We start from the raw sequence: 12,495 nt of genomic DNA on the forward strand, positions 1-12,495 counted from the left end.
ACTGTGCCCATCATTGCAGCCTTACTGTGCCCCTCATTGCTGCCTCACCATGCCAATCAATGTAGCCTCAGTGTGCCCATCATTGCCGCCTCACCGCACCCATCATTGCCGCCTCACCGTGCCAATCATTGCCGCCTCACTGTGCCCATCATTGCCGCCTCACTGTGCCCATCATTGCAGCCTTACTTTGCCTATCATTGCCACCTTTCCGTGCCAATCAATGTAGCATCACCATGCCCATTATTGCCACCTTACCGTGCCCATCATTGCAGCTTTACTTTGCCCATCATTGCCACCTTACTGTGGCAACCATTACTGCCTCACCATGCCAATCAATGTAGCATGTAGCAATGTAGCATCACCGCGCCCATCATTGCCGCATCACCGTACCAAGCATTACAGCCTTAGGCCGCGTACACACGCGGGGACTGTTCGCCCAACTTTGTCCGCTGAACAGTGTTTCGGCAAACAGTCCGCTCGTGTGTGGGCTTTCAGCAGACAGTTTCAGCGAACAGTCCGCTGAACAAGGTTTTTCGGAATTTCCGAAAAACTGTCCGCCCATGCTAATTTTGAGCGGACTGTTTGCCGAAACTGTTTGACGGACAAAGTTGGGCGAACAGTCCCCGCGTGTGTACGCGGCCTTACTGTTACTGCTGTCTTACTGTGCTTATCATTGCTGCCTCACAGTTAGTGCCAAAGAATTATGTACAGGCAAGTTCAGTTTCACTGTGACAAAAGTCCCGCACCCCTCCTAGACCAGCTCGTGTGATAGACAGACCACTGCGTCTATCACACGAGCTGGTCTAGAAGGAGGGCGGGACTTTTGTCACAGCGGGACTTCACACTGACCCCCAGTAAAACAGTGGCACTCTGCTTTGAGCTATGCTGCAGCCACAGCGTAGCTCAAAGCGGCCCCAGGGCAGGCAGCCTACTCTGAAATGTCCTGGTATCCCAGTAGGCCAGTCCGACCCTGGCCCCAGAGCTCCATTATAGAGAATAAGTAAGACCAAGAGTTTAACACCTTTTGCAGGTCTAGCGACAGCAGGATCCCGGCTTGTTTATGACTGCCATCCCATACAGATTGTAAGATCACATCCACTGCTCTTTTAACTTGGTCAGGGCCTTGTCTTCCCAGGATGAATCCTTCTTGATCTTTGTGTATATATTCTCCTATACAGGGCCGTTTTTAAGGCAGGGCAAAAGGGGCAGCTGCCCTGGGCCCTGTCATTGTTGTGGGGCCCAAAACAGCTGCCTCATACTTGCCAACTAGCCTGATTTAAATTCCCCCATCCCTTAAGGTTTTAGTCCCGTGCTGTGTTACAATATCTCAGTGTGAATTGCTGCTACTATTGCTGCCCAGCTCTGCCCTATTGTTGTGTACAGATGACTCACCTGCAGACCCTGTGTTTACATGCCAATTACCAGCATTCATATGTAAATAGTGACAGCATTCATATGCAAATAGTAGACTTTTGATAAGTATACTCTCAAAATCTCTTCCCTGATCTGAGTGGATTCTCTGGGGTAGGTCATAATGTATGAAGAAATTTTCTACCAGGGTCTTCGCCACTGTAGATGCTTGTTGGTCTCTGGTAGGGAATGCCTGGGCATAACAGGTGAAATGATCCGTCACCACTAAAATGTTTCCCGTTCACTCAAGTCAGACTCCAAACATAGGAAATCAATGCACACCAGGTCCATTTGGCCCTTGACTCTCCAAATGGCCCATTGGGGCAGCTCGCTGCGGCAAGGTCTTCCTCTGGATACATCTGAGACAGGAATGATAATAACTCTCAACTTCCGTCCTCATGTAAGGCCAAAAGAACCTGTCTCTCACTAACTGAAAAGTCTTCTCTGACCCTAGATGACCATGGTGGTCATGTAAGGCAATCAGCACTTTTTCTCTATGTTTCTCCAGTAGAACTAACTGCCACTTTTCTTCGGGATCCTCAGAGGGGCCGCTTTGGTAGACCACCCCTTGTCTTAGCTGCAACCGATCCCATTCCTTATGTAACAGGCAAGCTTCCTTCAGAGTGTTAGTGAGCAGTAAATCTGAGCATTGACACTCCAAAGCTTTTAGTGCCAAACTGCAGAGGGGATCTTCTTGCTGGTCCCTACGAAGATCCTTTTTTGAAAGTTTTGGCAAAGCGTCATCTCCAACTTGAGTGATGTCACAATAACATTTGGGTACCCCCACCGCTTATACTCCAACTTCCTCAGCTCTGGCTCCACCCTTTGCTTGTTGTGCTGCCCCTTCACAAAGGGCCCTTACTCCTTCAGAGGTAAGCTGGGTCCATTCTTCTAAGAGGTCTTGGGGGCAGTGGGGTCTTCTTGACAGTCATCTGCATCTCAGGTTCCCAACCCCTAGTCTGTATTTCAGGCTGAAGGTAAATCCCGAGAGGGCTACCAACCATCTATGACCTGTGGCATCCAGTTTTGCTGTAGTGAGTAAGTACGCGAGAGGGTTGTTATCTGCCTTCAGCTATCTGAAAGCCTCTTCACATTGAGGGGTCCACTGGTCTTTGATGGACTCTTTCTTTTTCCTAGGTCCCTCTACTGGTTTTCCAGGCTTGTCTGAGTCTAAACCAACATCTTCTTGGTTCTTCAACAGCTAAGTGAGTGGGTGAGCTATCTTAGCAAACCCTTCTACGAACCTCCGCTAGTATGAACAAAAACCTAGGAACGACCTAAGTTCAGTTACGTTTGTAGGCCTGGGCCAAGAGGTGATAGCTTCTAGCTTCTGAGGATCTGTGGCCACTCCTTCAGGCAGACACGATGTGACCCAGGAAATTTACTGAAGGTTGATAACATTGGCATTTTCAACGGAGAGCTTCAGTCCTTCATCATGGAGTCTCTACAGGACTTTCTCCAGGTGCTCTTCATGCTCTTCCAATGTCTTGCCAAATACGATATCATCCAAGTATACCAACACTCCAATCAGGTTCATGTCTCCCACAGTCTTCTCCATTAATCTCTGAAAAGTGGATGGGGCTCCAGACAGACCTTGTGGCATATGGTTAAACTCAATGAATCCCACGGGGGTGATGAAGGTGGTCGTCTCCCTATCTTCAGGGTGCATAGGGATTTGATAATATCCGCTTTTCAAATCCAGCACGCTGAACCACTTTGCCCCTGGCAAGAGGTAAGGCATCCTCTATTCTGGGTGTGGTGTACTGGTTGGGAATGGTCCTCTGGTTGAGTGTCCTGTAGTCAATACATACCCTCAGTTACCCATTTTTCTTCCTCGCCACCACTATAGGAGAAGCATATGGACTCCAAGACTCGCAGACAATCCCTGTTCTCTTCAGCTCGGCCAGCTGTTCTCGCAGGTCTTCTAAGTCTCCCAAAGGGATCCGTCTGACTATTTCTCTGAAAGGCTTGTCTTCCTCTAATCAGATCGTGTGTTTTGCACTTTTTGTAAGCCCCACATCAAACTCATTTTTCGAAAATGTGGTTCGCCATCTTAGGAGATCAGTCTTGGCCCTTTCCTTCCAGGCAGGTGTGAAAGGAGTGTTCTTCGGGTAGAACTCTTCCACTGGGATCTTATGTTTTTCTCCCCCCGCTAAGTCACACGGTTGGACTGGAGTGGCAGGGTTTACTTGTCCCAGCAACATCCTAGCGGGCTGTTTTGTTACAAACCCTGACTGAGACCTTCCCGTGACATCTCTGTAATGCCTTGGTCGAGATCACTTCTGGGACCATCTCCAATCCTCTGTCTTCCTTCTGACTGTCCCCTTCAATGACAATGAAAGGACCTGGCTGTTTCCAGATCAGCTTGACAGAAGCTCTCAAACAGACTACTTCACCGGCTGCAATATCTTCTCGTCCAACCGCCAGATCTTTCCCACTCCTTCTGCTGGGGCCTTTTCTTCCTGTAGCAAGCGCTTATAAGCAGGTCGCAACATAGGGTGCACACTGGATTTTGACGTGTTCTGTCCTTGAATGAGAGGTACTAGCAGCCTCCTCACCAGATCAGTATTAGTCCCTACGATGAGAGAACTTCTTTCAGCCCCTGGAGGATGAGGACAAACCACTGCCAGGCAAGTGTTTTAGGTGCTTTTCATGGAAATCCCTGTAAAGGAAAGTCACTTGCGCTCCGGTATCCAGAAGAGCCTTGGTATAGATCCCCTCTATCGGGATGGGGACAGCTGGGGAAGGTCCCACTAGTTTGGGAGGGAACTTATGAGATGATGCAGATTTGGCCTGTTTGGTGAGTCGTATCCTGGCTCCTTGCAAATATTCTGACCTGGCTTTTGTTTCTGTTTGGTTTTGTGTGCATTAATTTCCGCAATGCCATGTAGCCTGAGTCGACGGGAGCGGGGCACTGAGTTTCTCGGAGGTAATAACTGAGGTCTCGTGTTAGTGTTTGAAAGATTGTTGCAGTTTCTTGGTATTTTTTGAACCTGTGGAGCTTACTGATGTAATAGGGCACCCAGTTGTCTCCTTCACCTGGGCCCTCTGAAGTTTCCCGCCGACTTTGGACTTGGGCACACTCGTCGATAATATCCAACTCCTCCACAGTTAAAGCAAGTTTCTTGTTTTCTGCAACTGTAGAGCTTAACAACTTCTTGAGCATTGGAACTCTCTCTTCAGGTGGAATAGTGGACCTTGCGGTCAACAGAGCCATCATTTCTATTAGTTGCGCCACTTGGGTCTTGAGAATCTCGATCTGGGGGTTGCCATCAGCCGCAATAGCCTTCCTGACTTCAACAACAGATCTTGGCCTCTGGCTTTTCTTCTTCTTGTGCTCAAGTATGGCCTCCTCTTCAGGTACAATTCAGATCAGATCTGGATACTTCAGGATGCCACCATCTTGATGGGTTCCCAACAGGAGAGTGACGGGGTCCAAAGGCTGAGCACCCCTCAAGACCTGCTTGGCTCGGACTTCATCCACCCTCTGAGGGTCTAGACCCTTCTTCAGCAGGATCTGGTGAATAATCTTGTGCAAACGCCTCATGTATTCTGACAGCTTCTCTCCCTCATCTTGGTAAGTGTGCTCCAATTGATAGATCAGATCAGAAACTATATCTGTGCACCCAAACACATCATTCAGAATGTTCAGGTAATCCTGAGCCACACAGCTTCATTTGCTGAGCTTCAAATTTCGGATTGGCTTCTGAGGCAGGCCCTCTTAAGCTCTCTGTGATTCTGATTCTTGTGAGCCTCAGGGATGTCCCATTCATCCAATCCAAGGCTTGTGTGGTTTGCTCTACCCACTCTTCATCTGGAGGTATGGGCCGTCTTCCAGAGAAGACGCTGAGCTTCTGATATCCAGTTCCAGGGTATATTGGTTGCCCTTCTGGCATTGGGACACACAGTTCCCTAGGGCTGTAAATAGCTCTGGTTCAATTGCGGTCAGAGGTGACTGGGAGGGAACTTTGGCTTTGGCTGATCTCACCTGTGTGGAGCGGATAGGGCTTTCACCTGGTCCCTCGGGGTGTGTCAGGTGCAGTTTTGTCTTGTCAACCAGTTTTACACTTGTGCCACTGAAGTTTTCAGGGATCCCCTTTCTCAACTACAACAGAGCATAAGTGTGGGGGGTCCCAGGATCTGGTCTAACGGCAACCCCCCAGGCCTTCCTATCTGGGGACAATGCCTTTAAAACCTGACTGACCTGTTCTTCCTCCCATGCTTCTCCTGGGAGTTCAATTGCCACACTCACTTCTGAGTGGGTGCCTTCCGCTTCACACCACTGGACCACAGTGATGGGGTCCATACTGGTGCCAAGAGGGTGGGTTTGATTGCAGAATAACAGGAATCCCGAACGAGCCCCCACATGTAGTGGAGCTGCTTGTAATTGATTGGGCCTGCATTCTGCTTTTCCAACCCCCAATGAATTGGCTCAACCCACTTCACACAGCTTTGTAACAGTGTTGCTGTGTAAAACCAATAACCAGGAACAACCCAACAATAGCAATATACATATACCTCTATTATTACCTGGGTATCTGTTGCTAGAGATGGACGAACTTCCAACGGGACGTTTTGCGAACGCAAACCGTGAACGCGACTGAAAGTTTGCGAACTGCAAAGTTCACGGCGGGCTCCATTGACTTCAGTGGCAGGTGAACTTTAAAAACCTACAGGTCATATTTCCAGCCACAAAATAATTCTAGCTGTGCACACATAGTCCCACCACATGGCTACTGACATAACACATGTATGAAGTGAATCTGGGATCGACAACTACAAGCATTCTTTTTTTATATGTGCAATTTTGACAATTCAGGAGACAGGAGTGCATGAAGGCAATGGAGGAGAGGAAAGGTCAGGGTAGGCTATGAAGAGGATGCAGGAGATGATCACCAGCACCGTGATATAGAGCACTGACACCAGCACCGTGATAGAGTGCACTGACACCAGCACCGTGATAGAGTGCACTGACACCAGCACCGTGATATAGAGCACTGACACCAGCACTGTGATAGAGTGCACTGACACCAGCACTGTGATAGAGTGCACTGACACCAGCACTGTGATAGAGTGCACTGCCACCAGCACTGTGATAGAGTGCACTGACACCAGCACTGTGATAGAGTGCACTGACACCAGCACCGTGATAGAGTGCACTGACACCAGCACCGTGTTAGAGTGCACTGACACCAGCACCGTGATAGAGTGCACTGACACCAGCACCGTGATAGAGTGCACTGACACCAGCACCGTGATAGAGAGCACTGAGACCACACCAGCACCGAGATAGAGAGCACTGACACCAGCAACGTGATAGAGAGCACTGAGACCAGCACCGAGATTGAGACCACTGACAGCAGCACTGATACCAGCAACTCGTTGCTGGGCCCCAAAAATATGACACTGCTCAACCTCTTCAAACAGGAGGGTACAGGCATATAGTACGGTGTGATTATTTTGTACAAGGAAGTGAGCCAAATGTAGAAAAAAGGTCTGTGTGCTCAATTAAGTAAATTGTTTATAGAGATATACATGGTCTACTGGTCACATGTGTTGAATTCCTCCGAGATCCATGTTTCATTCATTTTTAGAAATGTGAGGTGTCAACACTGTCGTGAGCTAGGCGAGTGCACTTATCGGTAACGATCCCCCCTGCTGCGCTGAACGTCCTTTTGGACAGGACACTGGATGAGGGGCAAGCCAACAGTCCATTGCAAATTGGGCAAGCTCTGGCCAGAGGTCAAGTCTGCCCACCCAGTAGTCCAGGGGTTCATCACTCCTCAGAGCGTCCACATTGGCCATTAACCCGATGTAGTCGGACACCTGTCGGTCTAGGCGTTCTCTGATGCTGGATCCGGATGACACCTGTAGATGGGTCGGCTGAAAGAATGACCTCATATCAGAAGTCACCAACACATCTTCAAACCGCCCTCTTCTTGCAGGCGCTGTTGGATTGGTACCCGTAACTCTTTCTCTGGGAGTGGGAATTGCTCCTCTGCCACCGCATGCAAAAGCAGAATGCAGCATTTCTCAAAGCAAGGAATGGAAGTGCTCCATTCTGACAGCCCTCTGTGATGGTGGTAACATTTCCGCCATTTTGTGTTTGTACCGGGGGTCTAAGTACGTTGCCACCCAGTACTGGTCCTTGACCCTTATGCTTTTTATACGAGGGTCCCTGTTAAAACACTGGAGCATGAAGGCTCCATTTGCACTAAACTGGAAGCGGTGTGGTGGCCAGGCTCCTGCTCATCATCCTCTCCCCATCCACGCACAACAACAGGGGTCCCAGAAAGGTTTAAAGCATGCTCTTCTTGCTCCTCCTCATCTGCCCGGCACCATCCTCCTCTGACTCCTCTTCAGACTCCTGTTGTTCACTTGTCTCAGATAGAGTAGCCCCCCCTGGGAATTCATCCAGCATTGCGACTTCCTCATCTTCCCGCTCCTGCTCCTCCACAGCTTGATCAATGACACGACGCAATGCACGCTCCATAAAGAAGGCATAAGGTACCATGTCACTGATGGCGCCATGGCTGCGACTGACCAGTTTGGTGATCTCCTCAAATGGCTGCAGAAGTCTGCATGCATCGCGCATGAGCAGCCACTGGCACGGTGAAAAAAAACCCAGCTCCCCAGAACCTGTTCTGCCGCAGAGTTCATACAGGTAGACGTTAACTGCACGTTTCTGCTGGAGCAGCCTATCAAGCATATAGAAGGTTGAGTTCCATCGCGTTGGGCAATCGCAAATAAGACGTCTGACCGGCAGATTGTGTCGCCCCTGAATGTCAGCAAGGCAAACCATGGCCGTGTAAGATCTTCTGAAATGGGCCGAGATTTTCCTTGCCTGCCGCAAGATGTCCTGGACCCCAGGGTATTTGACAACAAATTGCTGCACGACCAAGTTTAAGACATGTGCCATGCATGGCACGTGCGTAATTTTGCCCTGGTTTAATGCGCTAAGCAGATTGGCACAGTTGTCACACACCACTTTACCAACTGACAAATTGAGCGGTGTTAGGCACTGATCTGCCTGTGAACGCAAAGCTGAAAGGAGTGCTGGGCCAGTGTGGCTCTGGGCTTCCAGGCACAACAGACGCAGCACGGCATGGCAACGTCTCACCTAGCATGTCGAATAGGTCCTGGGGAGCTTGGGCGGCGCAGTGGAAGAGACGCTAGCAGCGGAAAAGGAGGAGTCAGCCAAGGAGGAGATGGAGGAGGATGGAGTAGGAAGAGGAGGAGAAGAAGAGCCAGGCCTGCATGCAATCCATGGCGGTAAAACCAAATCTATATGAGTGCCATGGGTTACATGCTTGACAGCCGTCAGAAGGTTGACCCAGTGGGCAGTAAAAGTGATATACCTTACCTGCCCGTGTTTGCTAGACCACGTGTCTGTGGTTAGATGTATCTTGGCACCGACACTGTGTGTCACCGACACCGCTGAACATGGCCATATAGCTCTGGGATGCCCTTCTGTGAGAAATACTTCCTTCCTGGGACCTTCCATTGTGGTGTTCCATTGGCCACAAATTTTCGACAGGCCTCCGAGTCCACCACTTTATATGGCAGTAGTTGGCGGGCTATCAGTTCTGACTAGCCAGCCGTAAACCGTTGGGCAAGAGGGTTATGCGGCGTCATAATTTTTTTACGCTCGAACATTTAGCCCACGGAAGCCTGCCTTTTTGCAGAAAAACGTGAGCTTGGCATGATGGAAGGTGGAGTCGAGGACAATTGTGAGGAGAGAGGAGAAGTAGAAGACGAGGCTGGACGGTGAGAGCCTGGAGTGTTGCTTTGTGTGTTCCGTTGCTCCCACTGGGCTCGGTGATGGCAGTTCATGTGCCTTCTTAAGGCGGTCGTCCCTAGGTGAGTGTTGGGCTTACCGCGACTTATGCGTTGACTGCAAAGATTGCAGATGGCAACACTATAGTCATTAGCGGACACGTTAAAAAAAAAACCACCCTGCGGAGCCATGTGCCGGCATCCTGGGAGCGCCAGATGTGACCGTACATGGATGATGCCTTGCTCCTGATACATTTGCATTCTGCTTTGTCCCTCCTGTGCAATCTAAGTTCTTCCTGCTTCTCCTCCCTATCTGCTGGTCCATATCTCCCTCTGAACTCCCCTCCTCTTCCTCTCTTGCGGGCACCCACGTGGCATCACTAGACACGTCATCATCGACGTCACCGTCCCCACCACTATAATTAGAGATCTCGGAGTAGGCAGCAACAGTGGGGACAAACCTCCTCCTTGGGCTGATCTGGGTACTGTCATCAGTCGTCAGTCGGCAGACTGCTGAGCGGCGGTTGTTGCTACCTCCTCTTCCTGATTCAATGCCAAGAGTGGCTGCACATCGGAAATGTCTTGATATGAATCAGAAAATAATTCCTGTGACTCAAGCGGAAGGTATATGTTGGTGGTGGTGTTGGTGGTAGTGTCTTTGGGGGTGCACATAGTAGAGAGTGAAGAAGAGGGTGCAGATCGAGAGGATGAGGAGGGAGCAGAAGAGTAATGCTGAGTGAGCCACTCAACCAAGTCTGGTGCGTCCTTTGACGTAATCGCATGCACCTTCTTCAATTTGCCACTTTAGCTCAAGTCTGTTGCTTCTGCCCTACCCCTACCACCCTTGTGGAAGTGCCTGCCTCTTGCTCTGCCTGTACTTTTTTAAATGACCCTGTGACAAAAGTCTCTAGAGAAGTGCAGTATGTATGTGGAAGAAGGTATATAACACCCCGCTTCAATCTGTTGTTTTTTGGGGCCACTGGTCTATCACACCAGTTATAATACTTATTTTTATTGCGTTTGTCACACTGTAGTATCGCTGCAGAACTGTTTAGCAGTCACAATGCTGCACAGTGGAAATGCACTATACTATGCTTTCTATATGTTCAAGTATTTTATACGTGTATTACACACCTATATACTGCACACCAAAGAGTATACCTATACCAGTCCTTACAAGGACCTTTGTGGACCAAGTAGCTAGTGATTTGCAGACTGTATCTCAGTCCCTACACTGATAAAGGACTGCTGTAGAATAGGGCAGCAGTCAGCAGCAGTGCACCACAACCCTATATATTGTACACCTATACCAGTCCTTACAAGGACCTTTGTGGACCTAGTAGCTAGTGATTTTCAGACTGTACCTCAGTCCCTACACTGATAAAGGACTGCTGCAGAATAGGGCAGTAATCTACAGCAGTGCACCAGCACCCTATATATTGTACACCTATACCAGTACTTACAAGGACCTTTGTGGACCTAGTAGCTAGTGATTTTCAGACTGTACCTCAGTCCCTACACTGATAAAAGACTGCTGCAGAATAGGGCAGTAATCTGCATCAGTGCACCACAACCTTATATATTGTACACCTATACCAGTCCTCACAAGGACCTTTGTGGACGTAGTAGCTAGTGATTTTCAGACTGTACCTCAGTCCCTACACTGATAAAAGACTGCTGCAGAATAGGACAGTAATCTGCATCAGTGCACCACAACCTTATATATTGTACACCTATACCAGTCCTCACAAGGACCTTTGTGAACCTAGTAGCTAGTGATTTGCAGACTGTACCTCAGTCCCTACACTGATAAATGACTTCTGCAGAATAGGGCCGTAATCTGCAGCATAGCCCTGCACCAGCACCCTATATATTGTACACCTATACCAGTCCTTACAAGGACCTTTGTGGACCTAGTAGCTAGTGATTTTCAGACTGTACCTCAGTCCTTACACTGATAAAGGACTGCTGCAGAATAGGGCAGCAGTCAAGTATAATATTCTTTCTATTTTGGAAGAAAGTATATTATGTGTGTACAACCCTATATACTGTACACCTATACCAGTCCTTAAAAGGACCTTTGTGGACCTAATAGTAATAGCTAGTGATTAAACTGACTGTTCCTGCTGCACTGACAAAAGACAGGCTGCTGCAATAACCAGAACAGCAGTGCACTGAACCCTATATACTGTACTACACCTATACCATACCAGTCCTTAAAAGGACTTTTGTGGACCTAATAGCTAGCAATTTGTGTCACTACAGTCTCTCCCTGCTCCACCAAGCAACCTCTCCCTATAATGACATGAGACAGAATGTAAAATGGCCGCCAGATCAGGTCTATTTATAAGGTAGGGGGAATGTCCAATTGTCCATGTGCTGAAATGTCTCAATTGGCTGTCCTGTACCCCATGATGGATGTGTCATCATGGGTCAAAGTTCTTTCACACTGTAAACACATATGTCCGCCGGGGCGAACAGCGGCAATAGTCTGGCGATCGGGCGAATCGTGAACATGCAAAATTTGCCGCGAAACGACCGCCGGGCGAACAGTTCGGCCATCCCTATCTGTTGCTCCACCTGCTATGAGAATAAACAAGCCTCACACCAATTATACCTTAACCACACTGTACGTTTACTGAAAGCCGGTTTAAAACAGTAATGATAATTACAATTTTGGTATACAGACTTAACATAATAATAAACTAAGTGTATGTGAATAATTATCACTCAAGGATTACTTAAATGACTCCTGCAGGCGCATCTCCAAGTGGGACTCAGGGTGATAAGACCTTGACACTGGGCACCTTCCCACTTCCAGTACGTCCGCACAGTTATTAAAACAATACAACACAGTATAATTGCTCAAGAGCTCCCCCTGCTTTGTAATGCAGTCCTTTGCATGTAGCGGAAACACAAGGCCTTACAGTGAGTGGTATAGTCTCTTGTCTTATTTCTTCAGCTAGCCATTATACTGCCGTATTTGTATTCCAGAGGGATAGCAGATGGTAAAGTAACATACAGTAGTAGATAACAGCAACTCCAATTGCACAACACATTTATAACTTCCTTCCGTGAGAATGCACTCAGGCCGCCAGTCAGTATCTAGTGGAGTACAACCTTTAAGGCCTGGTTGAATACAGTCTATTTAAATGAGACCGTTCTGTGGAACTGTAGGTCTCAGCACACTGTGAAACTATTCTATAGCGTGTTAAGTGCTTTATATAAATTCTGGGCAACATCCCTCTCACCACACCAAGCCCGGACAATGTTACTGCGTCTCTGTGATCTCAGTTCCGATTCCAGGGG

At 48.5% G+C, this 12,495-nt stretch overlaps 1 protein-coding gene across 1 annotated transcript in view; it reads right to left on the minus strand.

Moving 5' to 3' along the window:
* Window positions 1-4,777: 4,777 nt before the first annotated feature.
* LOC143975925 (extracellular calcium-sensing receptor-like) overlaps window positions 4,778-12,495 on the minus strand; it is a 107,523-nt gene continuing 99,805 nt past the window's right edge. The window contains exon 7 of the mRNA XM_077478458.1: window positions 4,778-5,068. Within this exon, the coding sequence (XP_077334584.1) occupies window positions 4,778-5,068 (291 nt within the window). The remainder of the gene's footprint in view (window positions 5,069-12,495) is intronic.

Source organism: Lithobates pipiens, unplaced genomic scaffold (assembly GCF_037356315.1).
Source record: "Lithobates pipiens isolate NorthernLeopardFrog02 unplaced genomic scaffold, aLitPip1_a1.2 Scaffold_13, whole genome shotgun sequence".
Classification (NCBI taxonomy): Eukaryota; Metazoa; Chordata; class Amphibia; order Anura; family Ranidae; genus Lithobates; species Lithobates pipiens.